A 26,695-nucleotide genomic window follows, 5' to 3' on the forward strand; every position below is an offset into this window, starting at 1 on the left:
GAAAGAAACAGACAGTCAAACAGAGAGAGGGAGAGAGATACAGAGAGATGGAGTAAGAAAGAGAGAGGGAAAAATAGATATTGTTATATTGTCTTACAGCTGTCTACACAAGTTTTGGCAACGTGAATCCTGAAGTGCACCAGGCCAATAAAACGCTTAATTTGAAACTGCGACTCGGATTAGGAGAGAGGGGGAGCGAGAGACAGGAAACAGAGAGATTAAAATGCACTTTTATTTCATTGAAAGAGAAGCTATCTGTCTCCGCACAGGCGCCTGGGGTGGAAGGGCAGCCGTCCAGAGGCTCTCTGCAGCCACACTGCTGATTCACAGCCCCCGCGGTGGAGTCACTTAACTCCCTCCTTTCCACACGGCCGGGAAGTACAGCCCGTCTCCAAACCCAGCTCTGCTGGAGCAGGACTGTCATAACCAAGGCCCTGGCAGTAAATACGGAACAAGAGGCAAAAGCCGTGTTTCTACAGCAGGAGTCCAGACCTCTGCAACCCGTAACCTAGACACCGAGTTCACGCCGTTGGCAGTAGACACAGCTGTGCACATGTGAAAATCGCACAACCGGGAAATTCAAAGCTGCAGGAGCCAAGTTGGAAGGGAAACGTGATTGGCTTTTATTTTATTAAGAGAAGAGTTCATATTGAAATCTTTATTAAATAAAAGTGATTGCATCTATGAAATTACATTATGTAACGCTGAACACTCAGGCCCAGCTACACAAGAAGAATCTGACACCCTTCTTAGATTTGGTAGGATGTTCAAAGAAAGCAATGCATGCTATAGAGAGAGAGTGAGAGAGAGAGAGAGAGAGAGCAAAAGAGTGAACGAATGACACGAACCTTAGCGAAGAGCGCCCCCTTGGAGACCAAGGCGTCGTGGCCGCGCGCGTTGGGGTAACACTGGTAGTCCGCGTCCAGGATGGGGTACCGGCTGGCCAGCAGCAGGCCGCTGTTGAGGAACTTGAAGCGGGAGCAGCACCCCTTCCAGGCGTAGCGGCCGACGTCACTCAGGACGAAGGGGAAGTAGCGGTGGAGCTGCCGCCGCAGCTTGGCGGCCGCCCGCCGGTCGAACACCTCCTGCAGGCACAGGAAGTCCAGGTTGGCGGGGAAGAAGGCCGAGATCTCGTGGTCGAAGCCGTCGTCGCCGTGGCGACGCCTGCGCAGGGCGGGCTTCTTGAACACGGAGGTGCGGTGGGAGAGGGTGTTGTTGGACACGCCACCGCCGTCGCAGCCGTGGAAACGGGCCAGCGACTCCCGCGAGGCCGTGCGGCTGTCCAGGCTCCCCGCGTCGGCCCCCTCGCCCCCCGTGGGGCGGGGCCCGGCCGGGTCCTCCTCGGGCTCCGGCTCCGGGGCGCTGATGCTGATCTGGACCCCCGCCGGCTGGAGGGGGGGCTCGGGCTGCGTCTGCGCCCCTCCCCCCGCCACGGGGTTGGTGGGACAGTCCGCCGGGGGCGGGCACTCCTCGCCGCCGGGCCCCGGCCCGGGCCCGCCCCCGCCCTCCCGCGGCTCGGCCTCCCCGTTGCTGTCGGGGCGGTGGTCCAGGGAGGAGGTGCGGCGGAAGCCCCCGCCGCCCGGCTGCACCAGGCTGCTGAAGGAGGCGGCGCTGATGGACGTGTTGGTGGGCGAGTCGATGTAGATCTTGATCTGCGGGCGGCTGGCGCCGTTGCGGATTCGCCGGCCCACCTCGCGGGCCCGCCCCTGCGTGTCCGACAGGTTGTTGAAGCGCGCCAGCGAGTCGGGCAGCAGGCACACGTTGGCGCTGCAGAAGCAGAAGCTCCGCCCCTGCGGGCGCCACTCCCCCTGCGCCCCCGCCGCCGCCGCCCCGCCTCCTCCTCCGCCCTGCTCGGCGCGCCGGGCGTCGGCCCGCCGGTGGCTGTAGGCGTAGGGCCGGCGGGCGGCCTGCAGCGGGGCCCACAGCAGGAAGCCCAGCAGGGCGAGCGGCAGGGCGGCCAGGATGAGCAGCAGGTAGAGCGGCGTGGAGACCAGCACGCAGAGCGCCAGGAAGGAGCAGGGGTCCTGGGAGCGCCGCCGCTTCTCCTGCGACGTGCTCAGGAAGGACGCCAGCAGCCGGTCCAGCAGCCAGTAGCAGGGGAACACCAGCGCCCAGGACAGGCCGCTCAGGAAGCCCAGCAGGGGGCTGGAGAACGGGGCCGCGTGCAGCGCCATCTTGGGCTCAGCTGGAACGCGGCGTTCGGCTACCGCGGCAACGATGACAGGGAAAAAAAAAGAAAAAAAAAAGAAAGAAAAGAGACGAATCTGCCCGCCCCCCCTCGCCCGGAGAGAGGCCCGCTACATGGTTCCCTCTGGCGCCCCCTGTAGGCACGGCCACGGCGCCACCACGCGGGCGGGGTCCAGAGGGGTCTCTGCTCTCCCTGCCCCGGGCAGGCCCTCTGGTGGGGGGAATGAGGTATTACAGTCTCCTGCTGTGGGACATGGCCAGGTGAGAGTGACTACTCCTCGGGTGGGGGATATCCCATTTCCCTCTGGGCTGCGGGACTTACAGCACTCCGGGACCTGCCATCCCCACTCGAACCTGAAACCTGACAGGGAGAGAGGGGGGAGACAGAGGGAGGGAGAGAGAGAGAGAGAGCACAGTGTGACTCACAGAAAGGAGAGCAGTGGATCAGTAAGGAGAGGATCTTTATGTCAGTGATCATGCTCACAGACAAAAGAAAATAACTCATTATTGTTTTGCTGGACCAACCCTGCGTGTCTGTGTGTGTAGTAGTCCGCGTGTGTTTGTGCATGCGCTCTTACGTGCGCGTCTGTGTATATAATTCCATCTGTGCGTTCTGTGCTCACGCGCATCTGTGTGTGGGAGTTCCGGGAAAGAAATTTAATTTAAATGTCTCCGTTTAAATGTCACGAATAACAGCGTCAATTATCTCCCCTTGATCAGGAACAGCATTTCCATTTCTCCAGACAAAGGTTCCCTCTTTCTTCAGCACATTGAAATGGAAATGACAGGAGCGCAGATTTATTCGCTCGGGCACCCCAGAGATTACGGCTACAGGTGTTGGAGTCGCAGGAAGTAGTAATTAGGCATTCTGGGTGACTCATACAGGGGCAAAGCATGCTGGGAAAAAAAAAAAAAAAAACATTTTCAGGAGCCAGACACATTTTCATTGTTGTAACAAAGTTTTTTTCGGGTGCCCGCCCACCTCTCCGGGATGAACCAATGAGCTGCTGATATCACTGTCCTGACTCCGCTCCCAGCCCTTGCCTCCCCCACACCCCCATGTGAAGGTCTGGCAGATAGTGACGTGAAATTCAGGAATCAATATGGTAACAACCAGCTCCCTCGTTACTCTCTTCCCCTCTCTCCCTCCCCCAGCACCTCCCCCCTCCACCCATCCCTGCGGTGCTATAACAATGTTCCCCACACTGCCAAAACAAAGTCAATGAACGTTCATACTGAAATAATATCATCAGAGACTGCTAGTCCCTCTCTCTGTCTCACACACACAGACTCTCTCTCTCACACACACACACACACACACACACACACACACACAACACACACACACACACACACACACACACACACACAACACACACACACACACACACACACACACACACACACACACACACACACACACACACACACACACTCTCTCTCTCTCTCTCTCTGTCTCTGCCTATATATGTGCGTGCTTGGGTGCCTGCATGTGAATGCAGGCGTATGTGTGGTGTGTGTATGGGTGCGTTTGTATGTGTGTGTATGTGTGTGCATTTGTGTGTACATTTGTGTGTGTATGTGTGTGCGTATGTGTGTGTGTGTGGTATGTGTGTGTGCGCGTTTGTATGTGTCTGTATGTGTGCATGTGTGTGCGTTTGTGTGTGTGTATGTATCTGTGGAGGCTGGAGGGGGAGGGAGATGGTGGAATGGTCTCAGGGTGAATATGACCCAGTTACAGCCTCTGCACCCAGAGCCCAATGCACACCTCTCATCTATATTTACAATCACTAGCACACACCTCTCATCTGCTTGTACACACACTTATACATACTGTATTCACACACATTTATACACACACCATTATACACAAACTCTTCTACAATACATACACTTACAACTGATTACTACATTTAACATTAACACACACCTCTTCTACAAATACATACACTTAAACATACTGTATTTACACACGCTTATACACACATACCTCTTCTGCATTTACACACAGCTCTCGTCTGAATTGATACATTTTACACACTTCTTTGTGTCATCGTATCTATTAAACAAACACAGTTCACTCACATACAGTATTGTCTGTACCAGATCTGGTACATTTGATTTTCAAAATAAAAATATAATAAATATAATTTCAAACAAAATTATTGAAAAATTACTAATTTTCAAACACAAGGTTTTTGAAAAAACATTTGAATGTATTTGAAAGTTACTGCAGACAGAATAAGTGGCTACCTGTCACAAAAAGAGGGGCCGCAGTAAAAGATAGAGAGAGGGAGAAAAATTATATTCCTGAATTGTCCAGCTGCCATAAAATTAAATACTTGGCTTGAAAATGAAATTTAGATTAGGCAGAGAGAGAGGTAGAAAGAACACACAAGATGCAGAAATTGAAACTGAGAATTTTCCTGAAATGAAAAAACTGAAAAAAGAGGTTCATCTTTACTGTGAAATTCCACAGTCCCTATCCAGCCATCCTCCACCCACTGACCTTTGACCTGAGTAGAGGGGGGGGGGGGGGGAGCAGATGGCTGAATGGGGGGAGGGGCAAAGAGAAATGCAGCAGCACTGATAACCTGTGTCCCAGAAATCCACATCATAATCCTCACCAATGACGTCACAACCGCACTGTGCTCCAGCGTGTGCACGTGCACTACAGAATTAGAACAGGAGCTTCCATTATTGCGACGTGATTAAATAAAAAAAAAAAGAAAAAGTCTAAAACCCGGGTCTGTGTTCCGGTCACTCAGTAACCCTTAACCCTCACTGGCGCTACGGCGACATGAACAGTTAGCCCCGGCGTAATCCGAACCGCAGAGCAGCCGGTAATCTGGTAATCTGGACTGGCACCGAGGGGAGAGAGCCAGCTGTGTGCAGAGGGGGCGGGGCAGAGGGGGCGGGGCCACAGGTTCAAACGCTCGCTGTGAGCAGGAGGCGGAATGTGAGTGGCGGACGGCCGGAGGAGCAGCCGAGCCCCAAACAGGAAGAGACGCCAACCGCCGAGCGACGCTACGGCAGACCTGCTAGAGCTGAGAGCAGCTCCACAGCACAGTGCACAGCCTGAGACTCAGAGTACACACACACACACACACACACACAGGCATGAACACACTCACACTCACACACACACACACACACACACACACACACCCCCACTGTCACACACTCACACTCACACTCACACACACACACACATACACACACAGGCATGAACACACTCACACTCACACACGCATGAACACACTCACACACACACACAAACACTGTCACACACACACACACACACGCATGAACACACTCACACTCACACACACACTGTCACACACACACACTCACACACACATACACATCACACACCCACTGTCACACACACACGCACACACACACACACACACACCACACACACACACATTCACACACACACACACGCATGCATGAACACACTCACACACACACACACACAGGCATGAACACACTCACACTCACACACACATACACATACACACCCCCACTGTCACACACTCACACTCACACACACACACACACACCCACTGTCACACACACACACACTCACACACACAGTCACACACACACACGTCACACACACACACCCCCACTGTCACACACTCACTCACACACACACACACATGCAGACACACTGTCTCACACCCACACACACGCTGCAGCAGGAAGCTGTAGCAGCAGTGCTGTGTGCAGGAATGTCAGAAGTGCAGCTCGCTCTGTGCAGCCCCGGGGCTCTGATAGCATCGGCTCCGGCGGCCACAGAGGAAACCGAGCCCGGCGACTCACACAGCCGCTCCACCGAGTAAATAAATAATGATCGATGCATGATAAGCACCGCGGCAGCCAGTGTGCTTACCGAAACACGCCAGGTGCTCTCCGCTGTGTCACACTGATACGGATTAATGCGCCAATACTGCCACATACTGCGCGTGTGAGAGAGAGAGAGAGAGAGAGACAGCGAGAGGGAGAGAGAGACACAGAGAGACAGCGAGAGGGAGAGAGAGACAGAGAGAGACAGCGAGAGGGAGAGAGAGACAGAGAGACAGCGAGAGGGAGAGAGAGAGAGACAGCGAGAGGGAGAGAGACAGAGAGAGACAGCGAGAGGTAGAGAGAGATTGAAAAGAAAAGTATTGGTTATTTATGGGCGAGAAAACAAGACTCTGGGTGTCTCCATGTGGTATTTACAATTTGGGTAGGCGTATGCAAAAGAAAAACAACATACCTGCATGTGTGTGCATGTGAGCGCGCATGTGTGCACGTGGGTGAGTCTGTGTGTGTGTGCGTGTGTATGTGCGTGGGTGTGTGTGCTTGTGTGTGTGAGAGAGAGAGTGCGTGTGACGGAATTTGATGTACCCCTCAGCATTAGTTTGTTACACAGATGCGTTTAGCTGGAGAGTTTCAGTAGATGCGGTTTGCCGCCGCTGAATTATTGATGCAGATGAGTGTTTGAATGCAAAGTAAATGGAGCCGAGTGTCTCTGATGAAGACTAAAGACAGAGTGCAGGACATAATGCGGCCTGTTACTGTGTAGGGTGTAATGGGGTGTGTTACTGTGCAGGGTATATGGGGTGTGTTACTGTGTAGGGTGTAATGGGGTGTGTTACTGTGCAGGACATAATGTGGCCTGTTACTGTGTAGGGTGTAATGGGGTGTGTTACTGTGCAGGGTATATGGGGTGTGTAACTGTGTAGGGTATATGGGGTGTGTAACTGTGTAGGGTATATGGGGTGTGTAACTGTGCAGGGTATATGGGGTGTGTAACTGTGCAGGGTATATGGGGGTGTGTAACTGTGCAGGGTATATGGGGGTGTGTTACTGTGCAGGACATAATGTGGCCTGTTACTGTGTAGGGTGTAATGGGGTGTGTTACTGTGCAGGGTATATGGGGTGTGTAACTGTGTAGGGTATATGGGGTGTGTAACTGTGCAGGGTATATGGGGTGTGTAACTGTGCAGGGTATATGGGGGTGTGTAACTGTGCAGGGTATATGGGGTGTGTTACTGTGCAGGAATAATGTGGCTGTTACTGTGTAGGGTGTAATGGGGTGTGTACTGTGCAGGGTATATGGGGTGTGTAACTGTGTAGGGTATATGGGGTGTGTAACTGTGCAGGGTATATGGGGTGTGTAACTGTGCAGGGTATATGGGGGTGTGTAACTGTGCAGGGTATATGGGGGTGTGTTACTGTGTAGGGTGTAATGGGGTGTGTTACTGTGGAGGGTGTAATGGGGTGTGTTACTGTGCAGGGTATATGGGGGTGTTTGTGCAGGTGTATGGGGTGTTATGGAGGTTGTGTGTAACTGTGCAGGGTATATGGGGGTGTAACTGTGCAGGGTATATGGGGTGTGTAACTGTGCAGGGTATATGGGGGTGTGTACTGTGCAGGGTATATGGGGTGTGTAACTGTGCAGGGTATATGGGGGTGTGTACGTGCAGGGTATATGGGGGTGTGTACTGTGCAGGGTATATGGGGGTGTGTAACTGTGCAGGGTATATGGGGTGTGTAACTGTGCAGGGTATATGGGGTGTGTAACTGTGCAGGGTATATGGGGTGTGTAACTGTGCAGGGTATATGGGGTGTGTAACTGTGCAGGGTATATGGGGTGTGTAACTGTGCAGGGTATATGGGGGTGTGTAACTGTGCAGGGTATATGGGGGTGTGTAACTGTGCAGGGTATATGGGGTGTGTAACTGTGCAGGGTATATGGGGTGTGTAACTGTGCAGGGTATATGGGGTGTGTAACTGTGCGGGTATATGGGGTGTGTGTAGTATGTGACAGGGTATATGGGGGTGTGTAACTGTGCAGGGTATATGGGGTGTGTAACTGTGCAGGGTATATGGGGTGTGTAACTGTGCAGGGTATATGGGGGTGTGTAGCTGTGCAGGGTATATGGGGGTGTGTAGCTGTGCAGGGTATATGGGGGTGTGTAACTGTGCAGGGTATATGGGGTGTGTAACTGTGCAGGGTATATGGGGTGTGTAACTGTGCAGGGTATATGGGGTGTGTTACTGTGCAGGGTATATGGGGGTGTGTAACTGTGCAGGGTATATGGGGTGTGTTACTGCAGGGTATATGGGGGTGTGTAGCTGTGCAGTGTATATGGGGGTGTGTTACTGTTCAGGGTATATGGGGTGTGTAACTGTGCAGGGTATATGGGGTGTGTAACTGTGCAGGGTATACGGGGGTGTTAACTTTGCAGGGTATATGAGGGTGTGTAACTGTGCAGGGTATATGGGGTGTGTAACTGTGCAGGGTATATGGGGTGTGTAACTGTGCAGGGTATATGGGGGTGTGTAACTGTGCAGGGTATATGGGGTGTGTTACTGTGCAGGGTATATGGGGGTGTGTTACTGTGTAGGGTTAATGGGGTGTGTTACTGTGCAGGGTATATGGGGTGTGTAACTGTGCAGGGTATATGGGGGTGTGTAACTGTGCAGGGTATATGGGGGTGTGTTACTGTGCAGGGTATATGGGGGTGTGTTACTGTGCAGGGTATATGGGGTGTGTAACATGGTGCTCCGCTTGGCTGGGTTACCTGGGTGCAGTGCACTATTTGTCCTGTTATGTGAAACTGACCTTTTCTCTCCCTCTTTTTTATTTGCTTTGAAAGTGGCCCTCCCTGCCACCTGGCCCCCCTGCTCGGGCCCCCTCCACCCTCCACCCTCCACCCTCCCCCCCCCCCCCCCCCACACCCCACCCCTCCTGCCCAATGAAGAGTGTGTGCCTGAGTGTGCTCAAGGGATCTCTGTTGCTATGGTGACCCAGTTGCAAGCACTTGGGAAGTGTGTCATTGTTCACCATCAGCGACTATCGAACGCTCCCTTTTTACTCTTCCTCCCGTGAGTGTGTATGTCTGTGTGTGTGCACGTGAGTGTGTGCAAGTGCATGTGTGTGTGTGTGTGTGTACCCTTGTGTGTGTGCGTACGCGTGTATGAGTGCTGATTCAGATGGAAGGCGACTCACTGTCTGCATGCTGTCTGCTTTTATAACCCACCCGTATTGAGGAAAGAAATACAGGGGAGGGGTCCAGCCATTGGCCTGGTTATGATGTCACCACACATACGCAGCATGGCCAATCACACCCCAGGAAACAAACAAACAGGTACTCCAGAGGCTTTGGAAAAAGCCAGTGGGTGGGGCCAGCACACCCATGTGTTTGTGCTCTCTGATCAGTGGGCTGGTCGAAGGTTCGAAAAAAAAAGGAGAGAAAAAAGAGAGGGAAAGGTGGGGGGAGAGAGAGAGAAAGAGGGGGAGAGAGAGAGGGAGAGATAGAGAGAGAATCCTTCACTCACATTCTGTTGTACTGTCACACTGCCAATGGCTATCACTCTGTCAACACAAATAACTGCTCTCTCTCTCTCTCTGCTCTCTCTCATTCCTTCCCTCAACCCCTTTCCTGCTCAATCTCCTTTCCTCTCTCCTTCTCTCCCTTTCTGTAATTGATCACTCGTTCTCTTCCGGACAGTGTGTGTGCCTGGGCCTTGGGTAATTGAGGGTTTAATAGGGTTAGAGGATATGGGTAATGCCATCACCATTACCACAATGCAATCACAGGAGTAACTCGATCAGCCTCCTATCGCCACCTGCCATTCACATGTACTGTGGAGTCACACACGGAGTCACACACGGCCCCCTTCCTGTACGCGCGTGTGTGTGTGTGTGTGCGTGTGTGTGTGTGTGTGTGTGTGCGTGTGTGTGCATGTGTGTGTATGTGTGAGTGTGTGTGTGTGTGTGTGTGTGTGTGTGGTGTGTGTGTGTGTGTGTGTGTTGTGTGTAAATGATACGTGGTTTGGATATGTATGTGGGTAATGACGATGAGCCCGGACGGTATGCTCCAGCGCATATAAACCACTAGAACCCCATGCGGCAAACACACCACGCAACACACACACACACACACACACACACACGCCAACACACACACACACACACACACACGCCAACACACACACACACACCCCCACATGACGCACACACACACACAGAGCTGGGCTCCTGTGGACTAGCAGAGGAGGATTACGGAGACGGTTCAGTATTACCCAGCATGCACCAGCGCTGGCCCATATGTGCGCTAGCATCCTACAGGGCTGCCGCGCTAAAGAGACTCAAATCCAGATCAGCGCGGATCAATACTGAAGCGCTAACCCGCCGTCATTCGCTGCCCCTGCTCCCCCCCACACACTGCCCCTCCCTCACTGCACACTGTCCTGATCCATTGACACCCCCCTCCCAAACCCCCCTTCCCCCATTTGGACACAACCTCAAGCACAGGAGTTCTGGACATCCGTTACAGCACGCTGAACACTCCACCCACTTCAACGGGTCACCAAGTTTACAAAATGGCCAAACGGGAGACCGCAGCCGACAAATCCAGTACAGACACAACCTCCACCTAGCTGCTGTAAGCCCACACGCATACAGACCACACCTAAAGGAAAACCCTGGAATTTAACAGAGTAAACCAACTGAAAATATGCACAGACAGCCCAAAACTGACGGCAGCTACGCTGTTAAAGGATCGATGGACGCAGCACAGGAAGACCCCTCCTGTCTGCGTCAGACTGATGAGACATGCGGTCCGCCCTACAGTCACAAATCCCGCGGACACGAGCTGACACACGGTCACAATGAGAGGACAAATGGAGACGAGCCAAAGCGCCGAGGAGCAGAGAGAGAAATGAAGGTGGGGAATGAGGGATTACGGTGGAAACCGAGAAACAGAGGCGGGCGAAGTGAATGGATGGGTCGCGGAGGGGGAGCAACGCTGCGATTGTGCTCGGAAACTGCTGAGCGCTCGAGTTGTGCGAGCAGAGGGAAACAGAACGGCACGCACCATAACTCTGCAAGAGGGACAGAGAGTCACAGTGAGTCACAGTGAGCCACAGAAGAGTCACAGCAAGTCACAAAGGAGTCACAGCGAGTCACAGAGGAATCACAGAGAAATCACAGCAGGTCACAGAGAAGTTTTTCACATGTCACCACAGATCGGCAACAGAGAAGAATAGAGGCCTACTCTGCCTGGACCTGAACATGTTGTGTTTAGGCATTAAGGCCTGATCTGAGCCTCTCTGTGGCCAGCTCATGGGAGTGGTTCACATCCCATCCCTGTGCTCTGACCACGCCCCCCAGTCCAGTACATTCCACATGTACAGGAGACATGACTCCAGTGATCTGCTACGGACCTGCAGATATCCCAGAGATCCCAGCGCCTGCTGTATGTCTCTCTTACTGACCTGTACAGAGATTTGCAGCCAAATGCAACCGCCAGACAGCCTGGCGCTAACAACTTCATCATTAGAATGTGACATTCCCTTTGAACATATCCACATCGCTAACTGCTTTAGCCACTGAGTCTCAGTGCCTCCTCACTCTCACACCGAGTCTCAGTCCCTCCTCACTCACAGAGTCTCAGTCCCTCCTCACTCTCACACCGAGTCTCAGTCCCTCCTCACTCTCACACCGAGTCTCAGTCCCTCCTCACTCTCACACCGAGTCTCAGTCCCTCCTCACTCTCACACCGAGTCTCAGTCCCTCCTCACTCTCACACCACATAGTCTCAGTCCCTCCTCACTCTCACACCGAGTCTCAGTCCCTCCTCACTCTCTCACTGAGTCTCAGTTCCTCCTCACACTCACACCAAGTCTCAGTCCCTCTTCACTCTCACACCAAGTCTCAGTCCCTCCTCACTCTCACGTGAGTCTCAGTCCCTCCTCATCTCAGAGTCTCAGTCCCTCTTCACTCTCACACCAAGTCTCAGTCCCTCCTCACACTCACACCGAGTCTCAGTCCTTCCTCACTCTCACCGTGAGTCTCAGTCCCTCCTCATCTCAGAGTCTCAGTCCCTCCTCACTCTCACACAGTCTCAGTCCCTTCTCACTATTACACCAAGTCTCAGTGAATTCTCACTCTCACAATGAGTCTCAGTGCTCTCACATTCACACGGAGTCTCCTTCTCACTACTTCATAGTTTCTCAAAACATGTTCTCTGTTACATTGCTTCTCCGTGAGTCTCAGTGCTTTCTCCGACTGTGCCTCATCTCTGTCTCACTGAATGCGGTCTCTGCCTTTTACTGTGGGTCTCAATCTTCACAGTGCTCTTTAAATGTAAAAAACACACCAGCGCAAACCAATCTGGGTTTGAATCTGTAAACCGTAGAAGTGGGAACACTTGCCCCTGGATCCAGTCAATATTTGTCATTAACGTCATATCCAAAATGAACCCAAGCGGGTCAAAACAAACCCAGTGTTTTCATTCATTCTGTTGATTACTCAAACTCGCCAAACCATCTGTGCAGAAAAGAGGAGCGCTTGCATTTGACTATGCATGAGCTTCAGGGCCACGAGCCGACTGATCCAGGATTTCAGCTGCGAGAACGAGGCCATTCAGAAACTGCAGGGCGCAGTCGGCAAATACAAGCATCGGCGCTCAATGGAGGCTTCTTTCCTAAGCCAGGTGGCAGAAACTGTGAACTGTTGAGCCTCTTCTCTGTTCTCTGTATGCCCCCAACCCCACCCCTCATCCAAAACACTGGCCCACAGTGGTGGAGAGAGCGGTTCCTGAGAATAGCCCTGAGCATCAGAGACTGCTGCTGTACATGTTTGTTGATATAAATCTGAATAAATCCTATTTTGAGAAGGAAAAAGAAAGAATTGTGAACAGTACAAGAGTTGAACTCTGATGAGTTCTGTTTATTTACTGTGTGTGTGTGTGTGTGTGTGTGTGTGCATGCATGCACAGGTGCCATATGACTGTGTGTGTGTGCGGGGGGGGTTAGGGTTATTCCATGGTGGCCTAGGGTGGTGCGGCCCAATGTGAGGTCTTGTCATGGGACCCAAAATCCCTGGCGACACCCCTGTTTGTGTATGTGGGTGTGTGTAATACACAGAGATTGCATCTCTGTATTCAAGTGCATACGTGTGGGTATGTGTCCACATGCGTGCCTGTATGTGCCTATGTAAGTGTGCATAAGTACATGAGTCTCTGTGGTTGTATTTGTATGTGTCCTAATTCAGGGGTTGATACAAACGGATGTAGCCTTAATTCAGGTGGAAGTGCACATTACTTCTAAGAGGCTCATGCGCACGCACACACGTGTGCACCCCATACAGACAGCACGACCATGAAGGAGGAAATGAAACCTATGACAGGGTGAGAGCTCTTGGTTTTGCGCGAACACCGTGCCCGGGTCTTTCGCGGTCGCACGAGGCAGCGTGGAAGGCGCCGCCTTTGCAGGGGGAGACAATCCCCTTGATTAGCGTGCGCGGGACGTGCTGGGAAAATTGCTCCCCTGACAAGAGACTTAAGATTCGCACTGATTCATAGCTGCCGCTCATTTCTGCTCAAGAGGAGCTTGTGATTGTGCCGCTCAGTCGTGACCGGCTCGAGAAGTTCATTAAAGTTCAGTCGCGGTGACATCGCTGCAATATTTACACCGGAAGAGTTGACAAGACGAAGCCGTTAATACCTCAGGGCGTAATTTGGGGTCACACAGTGGATGAAAGAAATGTGCACCTCTGCCACTTCACAGAAGCATCCCCACGCGTCCCCGTGAACAATAAAATGTCATGCGGTAACTGAATTAACACCGTATATATAAATCCAATAGTGGTAAATTAAACTTTACCACAGTAAAACATGCTGTGTCAGATGATTTCACGCTGAATATTTTACTGAGCGGCATGTCAGCTCGGCCGCGGGCTCACCCCTCCTCCACACTGTGGCTCATTATCGAACAGAGCATGAAGTTCACGGGAATGCAGAGAGACATGTCGACCACCAGGACCCAGGACAACCTCATTAACACGCAAAAAATCCGAGAGAGCTCCAGGCTAATAATCAAACGGACTATTGACACGAGAGGGCTGGTGCGCCGCGATGGATATAATATTTCGGGGAAACTGGCGCTGTTGTAACCGCGGACACATTAAATGCCATAACCAGGTACGCTAATTCGCGTTTTTTGTGTTCAACACGTACTTATATTGGCCATCTTATATTGGCTAGCGGAAGCTCCAGACAGGAAACCACGTAAGCTTTGCGTTCTCGTCTTTAGCATTTGTATACGTCTGACTACGGCATGTGTGTATCTACACCTGTGACATCATCTGTGTGTGTGTGTGTGTGTGTGCGCGCGCGCATGGGAGAGAGAGAGAGAGAGAGAGAGAGAGACTGTGGGTGTCTGGGAGTTTTATAGCCCGCTGACTTTTTTTCACCACGTCAGCCAAACGGAGACTGGGGCAGACGGAGCAGTCTATAAGCAATAGAACCACGCCTTGGTCACTGAAAAGCGAAGCGTACGGGTTACACAACTCGCGGCTAATCACTAATCACTTCTTCGTACCAGGATTCAGAACAAATCCAAGCAAAACCGAGAGCCAGAGCCAGCTTTTTCATATATATAGCATATACACTGTCTGTGTAGCAGTGTATCTTTATTCCCATATTGCATTACAACACACAGCATTTGATTCGAAATACATGTGCATTATTGATGGCAAAGGCAGTTACAGGCGCGCAGAAATTTTTGCTCACAAAGCGGACGACACTTCACACCCTCTCGTTAAGGCAACAAAGCAGATACCCTCGCGTATGACAGCGCGCGCGACTGACAGACAGCGATGTACAGTAGGCTACTCTCTCGCAGCTGCCGCCCCGAGACCGAGTTGCACTTCAGTCCACTTAGCGCCAAACTATACATCCGGTGAACAGAGGCTAATATAACTACGTGAGCATTAAATTTATCTAGCTTTAAAACGTATAATGTTGTGCGGGGCACCGGCAATTCGAACAGACATAGCAGACAGTTTTCACAGCACGCGATTTGAGATGGACGGCCCTCTTGATGGCTTATCAATGGACGCACACGTCGACTCGCAACGGCTTACCTCCAAAGCTTCTGCTCTCGAACACAATCCCTCCTCCAACACATGCAAATAACAGTCAAATCACACCCACCCGGCGACTCGTAGACTGCGAGGAAAGGCGCTTAAGGTAACAAAGAATCGCTCTGCTTTCAGATAAACGTCTACGAAAGTAGAAGGTATGAGAACAGTCGCGCTGAACCGTTGCTTTGGCAACGTGGTCTAGGCTTCATTTGGTCAATTTTCATACCTTCCCTTTTCTCGTTTCCTTCCTGGCTGCTCTCCGTTTCAGAGTGATACACGCGTCGAGAGGGAGAAAGAGAGAGAGAAAGAACCCGGTAGTGTACTTACAGTTTCAATGGCGTGGTTTACAAACAGGTGGGACACTTGTTCCCCTTCCCTCTACATCAAAAGCAGTGAGTGGTGCTTCGCTCAGTGCTCTGGAAATTTTCGAACAGACCACCGTGCAGGCGCTGCGCTTCTCCCGACGGACTGCATGGATTTCTTCTCCAGCACCACCACACTTTGAACAGCTCCATTGACGTCACCTTCCTCAAGCTACGACGCCACACCCTTTTGATGAAGACCACCGCCAATAGCGAGGCGGAAGAACAACCAATCATCTGACTCCCCCCATCCTGCCTAACCCCACCCAATCCAACCACGATTGGCCGAAGTCTACTGCTAGTGAATCTTCTCTAATTGCTAGCAGGATAACAAGCCAGGAGGACACGCGGATGTTCCCGCTTTTCCAGGTGAAAAATATGACCGCGTCTGGAAAATGAAAGGCAGCATATTTCATGTTCCCGATCCCCCCATGTTTTGGCGCCATTCCCGATGTAGAATTACATGGGACTACATTTCCCAGTTGGAAGAGCAATGTTAATGCACGGTCTCTATCGCTACCGTGAACGCGTGGAAAGTGGCGTAGAAAGAAAGTCTATTTAAAAAATCAAACAATAGTCACACACTAACGAAAAGCTTTAAAAAACATATACTGCGATGATGATGATGATGATTATACTATTATTATTATTTTTTTTTTTAAGTTGCAAAGGATATGATACAATAATGGAAAATCCATCAATTAATTGCAGTGTTCAATAAAAAAAACAAGTGTTGCCTAGCTAGTGCCCTGTTAGTATATTTTGCCAACTACCTCCACACTTGTGCAATAGATCCATCGAGCATTTTTAATTCCTCAGAGGGACAAGGAGATTTTGTTAACATGGGTGAAATGGGGGAGAGATTGATTGATTTTCTGTAAGAACACATTTCACCACTCAGCATTACTCTGAAATCACGTTTTGCTTCTTACATTGCCGGATTAATCTCACGCGGCGGCGACGCTGTGGAGATACGTGCACGAGCGGAGTTTGTTCAGAGAACCTCGTGCCAGTCACGAAACGCGGCTCACAGAAAACAGTATTACCCACTTACCGTATTAATAACCGACAGATCTAACAACATGCAACATATCCTTCTACATGCATACGTGTTTGCGTGTATTAATCTGCATTCAAATGTGAGAGCTTAAAAGGTGCTCTCTGAGGTAATTTCCATTACATTTAATAAATCATATTTGCACAAAAACCCTTTGACAATTTATTTAGGCAACAATATTGAATGTGTATTTAAAGATAACTTGTTAACGGATGCCTGTGAGTTTAAAAATGGGTTTGAGTAGGAAACAAGGCCCAAACCAATTCTTGAATGCAATAGCCTAAGTGCTTGGGGGAAGATTTTTGAGAAAGCATGGGAAGCAAAAGGAACAGGGTCGCTACCTAATGAGGTCCTAAAACGTCTGAAATGTGCCTCAAGTTCGGTTTTATCATTCCCAAATATTTGATTTGATTTAGATTTTGTTATTTCACAGGAATAAAAACAATGCTTAAAAGAACAAACATAGTCTGAGGCCCAACTCAGACGATCTGATTTTCACTGGCTTACTGCCTACAGAGTGAGGAAAGGGGAAAACGTGAGTTTAGGGACCAGGAGGATAAGAGAAACTGCATCAAAATTATGATTTAAAAAAAAGAAAAGAAAAGAGGGGGAGTGAGGAAGAGTACATTTGAGAAAAAAAGATAGATGAGAAGATGAAGAGCAAGAAAAAAAATTGTTTTGAAAGTGGGTACATCCCTCCAGCATGGAATAAATACATCATCACATTGATACCGAAGGCATCAAAAAGGGATCCAAGGGTTTCGTTGATTCATATCACTCTCATAAGCATCATTTACAATAAATATTCTGGTATTTTAAATGCTTACCAGTACATGCTTACCCAGACTGGTCTATGCAGATCAAAAAAGGAAATTGGACACACATTTACATATTTAGCTTTTTAATTTTATCCTGTTATTAAGTAAAACTGCAGCATGATTTTATGCCTTCCAAATGGTCTTTGACTATGTCATCTGAGAGAGCCCTGCTCAGCGAGGGCTTAGGAATGCTGGGGCTGATGGGAAACTCAATGACGCAATTAACGGCTCATATGGAGCGCCCGTAACCTGTGTGCAGGTAAGTGACCTGAGTACTGGTTGTTTCAAACTCAATTTGGGGTTAAAAAATGGGATGTGCTCTCTCCAACTTAAATTTTCCTAGACTTGGCACAGCAAAAAAAAAACTGGAGGTGAGATTAGCTGACATGGCTCGGGGTGTTCTGCACCGATAATATCATCCTTCTGGCCAAGCCCTTCTAGCTGAGACCACGATTCGCAAATTTTGTTGATCACGGTCACTAAATTGAGATTTATAAACATTAAAATAAAAAATAAAAAAACAAGGACAGAAAAATCCAGACCATACATTTTAGAAAAAAGGAGCAATGAGGTATGTTCATGACGGAATAATGGATAAATACCTGAATTTCATTTTTGATAAATATATTACATTTGAAGACGGCGCAAGATCTTTGGCATGTAGCACAGGTCCAGATTTGGGATCTAGAGAATGTAAAACGAAAGTTTGTAAAGACCTTGGTTATTATGTATGCTCACAGTTCTGTAATTCCAGCCTGAATAATGCTGATGCATTATGGGTTTTAAAGAATCTATGCAAGCCAACTCCACTCCATCCAGCACAAGGCAATTATTTTTATTTATTTATTTATTTTTTATTTTTTTACAAGAGCGCACATTTGCATTAAAGCTCACCATTCAAGCTGGCATGAATATGGGGCCTAATTACATACAGCAAAAAGGCTGTGGTGGTTAGGGCTTGGAACTGGCCAATCAATACGCCTGAAGACAGGATAACAGGGGTCATCAAATGGGATCAAACACACAACTGCCCTTGGACAAAGGAACACAAGGCTATATTTGATGAGGCAGATTTACAGTGCGTCTTCAGCAGTAAGTTATGAAGTAATGTCAATATCATTAAAAGCATGCCATTCCTATATTTAAGAAATGATGTATGGTTCAAGCCAAAACTCATAACTTACAACCAACTGTGCTCCAGTACCCTGCTCCAAGAACACTGGCCTGTCTTTCAGTGCTAGATACGCTACATGGCCAAAAGTATGTGGACACCTGACATCCAACATCTCATCCAAAATTATGGGCATTACTATGGAGATTGTTCACCCTTTGCTGCTATAACAACCTCCACTCTTCTGGGAAGGCTTTATACTAGATGTTAGAGCATTGCTGCACGGACTTGTTTCCATTCAACCAAAAGTACTTTAGTGAGGCCGGGCACTGAATGGGCAATTAGGCCTGGCTTGCACTTGGCTTTCCAATTGTTCCCGAAGGGGTTGGATAGGGTTGAGGTCAGGGTTCTTTGCAGGCCAGTCAAGTTCTTCCCCACAAATCTAGACAAAACCATTTCTACATGAACTTCACTGCATGCCCAGGGGCGTTGTCATGCTGAAACAGGCAAGGGCCCTGCCCGAACTGTTGCCACAAAGTTGGAAGCACAGAATTGTCTAGAATGTCACTGCATTAAGGTTTGTCTTCACTGAAACAAAGGGGCCTAGCCCAAACCATGATAAACAGCCCCAGACAAAGGGGTGTCCAGGTACGTTTGGTCATGTACAGTAACACTGGCCTGACTTGCAGTGCAGAAGGCTTCTCTCAGAAGGCTCTCTTTGTCCAGTCTGGCATGAGACTCTAAGGATGTGACATTTTCATAAAACTGCGGAATAACCCGGAAACTTTAGAAACACGCCCTTTATGGATTTCTGAGGGAAGCACATACAATAACGAATGACTAACAAGTGAACGCCATCTATCAACCTTTTCCAATACAATAGGAAAAACACACCCACGCGTAGGTCGAGTCACACCACTGACGAGACTCCTCCCCGTCCTCCAAGCGCACGCACACGCCATCTGTACTTTCCACCATGTAAATCTCTGAAGATGATTTGACCTTTGACCTTTCCGCTTCTTGCAGGGTCATGACGTGGAATGACACTCTCCGAGGTCTCCAGAGAGCTGGAGAGAACCTGATTACAATGGTGTACGACGGTCCCACAGCTCCTTCTGCACGAAAATATCTGCTAGAGACCTTGAGGAGAAGGACGGTTTCGGAATTAAAAAGAAGGTTTCTCCTTCATGGAAAATGAGAGAAGTGGTGAGCCCAGCAGTGTTACCACATATTTCCATGTGTGATTCCTCTCTCTCTCTCTCTCTCTCACTCTGTGTGTGTGTGTGTGTGTGTGTGCGCGCGTGCGTATTTCTGTGTGATATTTGTGATATGGGTGCGTCTCTCTCTCTCCACCCCTGCAATATTAGCATGACCAGTCAATGTACAGTATTGCCAGGGAAATATCACTAACGATAAATCACAATTACGACACCGACCGCTTCCTCCTTTCTTCCACAAGCTCCCTCCCTTCCCTCTCGCCTCGGCTCCTTCCCTCCATTATCTTTAACCCCCCCCCCACACTCCGTTCTTTCATCAGAATACAGCAGTGCGGCCGGTGCGATTATGAATACAGGTAATATTTCAGTGCGATGATATCTCTTCCGCGCTCAGCTTTCCCCCCCCCCAGCCAAAGCTCTTAGTCCTAATTAATAATCTTTTTCAGAGTCACGCCAAACTCCCGCTCTAAGCTTTTCTGCCAGCGGGGAGTGCAGACTGTCCTCCTAGCAGCAGCACACACCGATAGCTGAATAAGTAAAGACGCGAGTGGTTTGGTGAAGTGCGCTACATTTGTGGGAACGCGTTTGCTGCGCGTCTTCCGCGCGCGCATTAGCGGAAGCAGAGCCGTAGCGCTCAGCGTCGCCGCGGCGAGCCGCGCGATTCCAAACGGGGACGGCGCTTCGCGAGTCGGCTCGAGGATTCCTGTGTCCGGAGCTCCTGTTCGCCGTTTGACCTTTCAAACCAAATCCCCCCTTTGTTAGTGTAGCCCATATGTGGCTACCGTGTGGCCCGGCTGGAACAGAATTGGCTTCCAGTGTTTATATCATGGCACAGAGTCCGCTTTCACGTTCAGGCCTATTTACCGCCACGCTGCGCCGTCTTGTTCAGCTTAAATTCAGCCTGACATATGGGACTACTGCATTGCTTGACGTTTATTTTCATACCTCAAATTTGTATTGCGTTACTTTACAAACCCACTGTGTAATGAAATAATAAACCTATTGGTTTCATTCATTTTTTTTTTCTTACCAGGGCCCAGTTCTGACAGTACAATATTTATTGAACAAAGCCACATTTACATGTCTCTGATTTAAACATTTGCATTTTTTATGAAATGACAGAAAAATGTTATTTGATTTACAATTAATGGCAAATTAGATACTATTCCTGTGTCTGCTGGAAAATGAACAGACCCTTGAAGATGTGAATAAATGAAAGAAACATTATCATATAGCTGCGCCTCTTTCAAAATTATTTTTCTCATCTCAGCCTGTGAAGTAGCAGAAGGGACTCCCTGCTAAAACGAGCCAAGTAAAATATCAGAAACTAGTCAGTTTGTGAGCCCTCACAGAGTTCTAGCCTGCTAGCTCCAGCTACCGTAAACGCACATAATGCTAACTAAGAAAGAGAAATACAGTCTCTATTTTGACATTGTAGATTAGCTGCATCTTTAATGTGGGTAGATTTGAGCAACGTTAGCTTGCATCACAGCTGTGGTGTCAGTATATGGTCACTCACCCAGTCATCTTCTTGTGCCAATTCCCTGTTAATTTTCTTCTTCTTCACTCCTAGTCCCTGGATGCTTGGACCCCAGCTCAGAATCTTAACACTGTGGCCTTTTGTATGCATATTTCATTGTATATTTGACCTTGTATGTCTCTGCTGTGGTTTAATGCCACACTGTAGCTAGCTCACTCTGCAGCAGTGCTAACCAGCCCTGTTCCTGGGGATCTACCATTCTGTAGGACTGCATTTCCACCATAACTTCACACACCTGATTCTGCTGAGCTACCGATTAGTAGAGTCAGGTGTGCCAAATTAGGGCTGGAGTGAAAGCCTGCAGGAGGATTGAGCTCCAGGATCAGGATTGGTTACCACTGCTCTCCAGGATTCCCTTCCGCTGCTTTACTTCCGGGTGTTTCCACCGCAGTCCAAATGTTTAAGCTGGCCTGGCCAATGGCATTACAAAATGGAGTTCAGAGTGTAGCACAGTGGGTAAGGAACTGGGCTTGTAACCGAAAGGTCGCAGGTTCGATTCCCGGGTAAGGACACTGCCGTTGTACCCTTGAGCAAGGTACTTAACCTGCATTGCTTCAGTATATATCCAGCTGTATAAATGGATACAATGTAAAATGCTATGTAAAAGTTGTGTAAGTCGCTCTGGATAAGAGCGTCTGCTAAATGCCCGTAATGTAATGTAATGTAATGAGTTCAGCCGTAATAATAGGCGTCAATTTAAAAAAAATGTATTTCCCACATCATTTCATCACTCATTATTTACTGGAAGAAGTTGTACCATAAACGAAAAGCTTTTCTTTCTGCTTTAATTTACTTTACATTTTATTAAGTATTATTCCTTGGGAAAAAGTTGTGGAATTTCTCAAATCTTTCCCTCCTGAGCAGCCTAAATATATATATATAAAAAAATGATACTTAAATTTCAAGTTGACAAGAAGTAAATACTTCTGTTTCTTATGCAAAATTTTAGAAAGTTTGTAGAAAGCCAGAGAAACCTCATTTTAACATGCAAATAAGGCTGTGGAATTAGTTCAAATTAAGGCAGAATTAATTATATTTTGACAGAGTGGCTGCTTGATGCTGATAAGGAATGTCAATGACGAAGGTCTCAGCAAGGTACAGGTACCTGGTATGAGTTGTGATACCTGGAGAGCTTTCTGTGAAAGTGAAGCCGTAGCATAGCATGCTTGTCCCTGCCTACCCTGTCCACTGTTGGCTTGAAGAAATATATTAGTGTATTGGGACATTCTCTGTATCTGTATGCAGAACTGTTTACTTGCACTTTGTGGATCTGAGAGTGCACAAATTATATCAATTAGAGAGCGATGAGTAAGTGATGCTCCAGGAACCCTGAAATGTACAAAGCCATCATGAGATTTCAATTATTCACTAATGTGAACAGTTCATTGAGTTCGGCTTTGGTGTTCTGTGGTGTGTGTGTTTGTGTGTGTGTGTGTGTGTGTGTGTGTGTTTGCGCTTTGGTAAGTTCACATGAGCTGGTGACTGACAGCATAACGTTAGCCCCACTCATTGTGGTGTCGGTGAAGCATCACGCTCACATCAGCACAAAAAGGCGAAACAGGAAATAGACTGACATGCTAACCCACAACGTCTCTCGCACTGACTTACTACGAAAGACACGGCACACTCTGAGATCATCACTTATTTACGCAGATATCCGTTCGCTTAAGAGGACGGCCACTTCCTGCATAAACAGGCAGTGGGAGAGGGGCAGGCCGGTGGGCGGTGACCGGGAGCAGAAGGAGAGTGCCGTGTGTGGGAGCGGGCTCACACAGGGAGGCCCTGTTAACACCAGAAACTACACGGCGGATGGCGAGACTTCAAGGGGCTTCGCCAAGATCCACGGAGCGAGGCCGCTGTCGCCGTCGGCCGAGAGCTCTCACTGACCTCAGGCACAGATCAGAAGTCTCCCTCACGACTGGAGACTCCCCACCCCACGACACGGGACAGCCCTGTCTGGCAGCACAAAGCCCTCCGGTCCAGCAGGGGGCAGACCCAGCAGGTGGAGGAGAAATGACTCAGAAACGCTCAACGTTTGTCGGCTGTTCTTTTCCCCTCGTCTCCTCTTTTGCCATATTTACCAGGAGTTCTGCCATTGGAGGACAGAAATAACCTCAGTGACCTGACACAGGTCAAAGACACCAAAGGTTATATGTATCTTGGTTACAGGTACAAGTGAACAGGTGTATCTTGGTGCACAGTAACAGGTACAAGTGAACAGGTGTATCTTGGTGCACAGTTACAGGTACAAGTGAACAGGTGTATCTTGGTGCACAGTTACAGGTACAAGTGAACAGGTGCACAGTTACAGGTACAAGTGAACAGGTGTATCTCGGTGCACAGTTACTGGTACAAGTGAACAGGTGTATCTCGGTGCACATTTACAGGTACAAGTGTAGAGGTGTAGGCAGGTGGACAGTTATAGATGCGGAAGACCAGATACAGGGCATTGAGTTGGCAAGGACAGTGTAAGGATAGTTACAGGTATCAGGACTCTGACGCAGTTGCAAAGGCACAGATACAGATGAGGAGCTCTAAGCAGTGTAGACTGAACACCCACATATCCAGATATCACACTCTGAGCATATACCTACCTATCCTGCACTTGCCCTCGATAAAGTTAACCCTTCCCTACACCTTAATTACTCCCCTAACCCTTACAGAACAGTGAGGTTTGGCTCTATGTCTTTAAATGTGATCCTGTGGGGTCAGTAACTTAATCTCTGAATGGGATCCATGGGTATCAGTGACAGGGTCTGTTTGGCACCCCTGGATATTAGCAATAGGCTCTCTGTGCAGGACTCCTGGGTGTCAGTAACGGGCTACATGTGGTATTCTGAAGCAGGCCTGAAGCTGGTCTGAAGCAGGCCTGAAGCTGGGCACGGTGGCTGCAGCTTCCTGCCGATGGTCAGTAGCTGTGTGTCTTTCCCTGCTTTCTTCCCGTGCGTGTTCAGAGTGAACCGCCTTTAATTAGCGCTGAACAAACAGCCGCCCTGCCCTGTTTGGGCTGCACAGGGTTGGCCTGTAAGTGTCTGCCTGGCTGCACTCCTCTCTCTCACTCCGTCCTTCCAAAGACTCTTTTTCTTCCACGCTTCATCCTTTCTCGCCGTGTTTTTCATCCATAGACCTCTTTTCTCTCTCTGCCCTTTGTTCCCACCATCGACCCCCCCCCCCCCCCGCAGTTACTTTCGCTTTCCCCCCCTCTCTCTGCTCTTCCACAGTCCCTTCCTTCTCTGTGCTCCTATACCCCGCCCCCTCTGATGATGTCACACTAGCAGGTAAACAGACTCCCTCTCACACCCCGAGCTGCGGAGTTTACATTAAAAGCACAGGCGCTCTTCTCTCCGGTTCGTCCACATTTGCATTTGTGCAGAGTCAACAGCATTGGATTCCATTAAATGAACAACCCCTCCCTGTTACTTATTTTTGAGTTCAAACACAGCACCAGGGGAGAGACAGTATTGGAAACTCCAAATCCCAAAACCAGCATGTACCCAGGGCTGAAAGGGGGCTCTTTCAGGGTGGAGGGGTGGAGTGCTGGTCCACCTCCAGCCACCACTATTGGGAAAAATAATTTCTGAACTGTTCGTTTTTAAAATATTATTTTTGTCTTCAAAATGGATCAGTGTCCATCATTACAATCACTCCCAGTGCAGCACCACTTCTCATCTGATTCTGATTGGAGAGCAGGAGAGCTGGCTGTTCTGATTTGGGAGCAGGTTAAATGCTGGCTGTTCTGATTGGGGAGCAGGTTAAATTCTGGCTGTTCTGATTGGAGAGCAGGCTAAATTCTGACTGTTCTAATTGGACAGCAGGCTAAATTATGGTGGTTCTGATTGGAGAGCAAGCTAAATTCAGGTAGTTCTGGTTCTGGTTCCAGCCGGAGGGGGGAGTTAAAATTTGAGTCACAATCTGGCCTTGCAGTGTGTAATTATCCCAGGAGGGATGGAGCAGCTCTCCCCCTGTCACCCCCTCCCCCCATCCATCCTCCCCTCAGTGGCGTCCATGTGTCTATATCCACCCTCCCCCACCAACATACGTATACACACAAGCACACACACACGCGTGCACACACACACACACACACAGACATGCACACACATACACACATACACATGCACACGCACACACACACACACACACAGACATGCACACACATACACACATACACATGCACACGCGCGCACACACACACACACAGACATGCACACACATACACACATACACATGCACACGCACACACACACACACACACCCACACACATATACAAGCACACGCCCACACGCACAAGCACACACACACACAGCGCAGACCCTGAATCTAGACAGACGTAACTTCAGCCAACCAACAGCATGAGAACAGACTCCACTTATCCAATCAAACAGCTTATTGTTGGACCATGGAGAAGGCTTCTGGTGAGAAAGAAATGCAAACACAAGTACAGAGATAATAAAGCCCGCACTCAGTGGGACCAGTACTGTCCAGGCAAACAGAGCACCCTCTAATGACAGCAGATGGTTCCTACATGATTCTTTTAGGGCCTGATTACTGTACTGAGCCCAAAGATGTCTGCAGATGTGTGTGCCCCCTCTTGTGGCCAGATCCGGACACTGCAGGAGGATGTGGGCTATAATACTGACTGTAGCAAAAGTCTTTGTCCACTAACTAGATTACCTCACTGTTTTATTATGAAATATGGAGTTGGCAGTGGTGGCGACAGCAGTGATTGTGACAGCAGAGGGCCTGTATTTAATTCAGAGGTCACACACTGTATCCTTGTGCTAGAGACAGCTGGGAGAGAGAATAGAGCCCTCTGGCTCTGTTTGGAGAGTACGTTACAACCAGAAGGAAATAATAATATAAGAGCAGAAACAAAAAAAGAAAATAAAAATAAATTAATGAATGAACGTGAATTTCAAGAAACAAATGTGTCATTTAAAAAAAAAATGTTTGCTGGTTAATTACATTTATTTTTTGTATTGGTTGCAATGCGTCGTCGCGGTGATTGAGCGACAATAACAAAGAGCACAGGTTCCGTCGGCATGCGGCCAGCGCGAGCCGGAAACCCTGGAGGGTTCACAGAGACAAACACCTGCCCAGCTGCGTGGAGCCAGCGAAAACCGCGTTCGCAGCCGCCCTGCCGTGAAACTGCTCGCGGATAAGCACCCTCTAGTGACGGCCACTGGCTCTACACCCTCTACATCCATTTCCCTGTTGCCCTTTTGAAATTAATCAATGGATGGGTTTCTTTTATATAAGCAAGGATTAGAATTTCTTGCAGTGTCATAAAGGTACACATGAACATAAAATGGCTAACATGCAAACTACAACAAAAAGCAAAATGTAGAATTGCACACATGCCTATTTCCAATGCGCTGGTCCTGGAGGGGTTGCTTCCCGGAACATGCGAGCACACAGTGTACCAGAAGAGAGTGTAATGATACTCTAACAGTAGGCAGCTTTCTGAACCCATC

General features: G+C 49.1%; 1 protein-coding gene across 2 annotated transcripts in view; it reads right to left on the reverse strand.

Moving 5' to 3' along the window:
* Positions 1 to 21,454, reverse strand: part of smpd3 (sphingomyelin phosphodiesterase 3) — a 40,460-nt gene extending 19,006 nt beyond the window's left edge. The window contains exons 1-2 of one of the 2 annotated variants that reach the window (XM_064312743.1): positions 15,443 to 15,638; positions 849 to 2,548 (exon numbers count right to left, since the gene is read on the reverse strand). In XM_064312743.1, the coding sequence (XP_064168813.1) occupies positions 849 to 2,174 (1,326 nt within the window). In that variant the 5' untranslated portion in view covers positions 2,175 to 2,548; positions 15,443 to 15,638. Of the gene's footprint in view, positions 1 to 848; positions 2,549 to 15,442; positions 15,639 to 21,199 lie in introns of those variants that run through there. The other variant, XM_064312742.1, reaches the window with a different exon arrangement.
* Positions 21,455 to 26,695: the final 5,241 nt, after the last annotated feature.

This window comes from Anguilla rostrata, chromosome 16 (assembly GCF_018555375.3).
Source record: "Anguilla rostrata isolate EN2019 chromosome 16, ASM1855537v3, whole genome shotgun sequence".
NCBI lineage: Eukaryota > Metazoa > Chordata > Actinopteri > Anguilliformes > Anguillidae > Anguilla > Anguilla rostrata.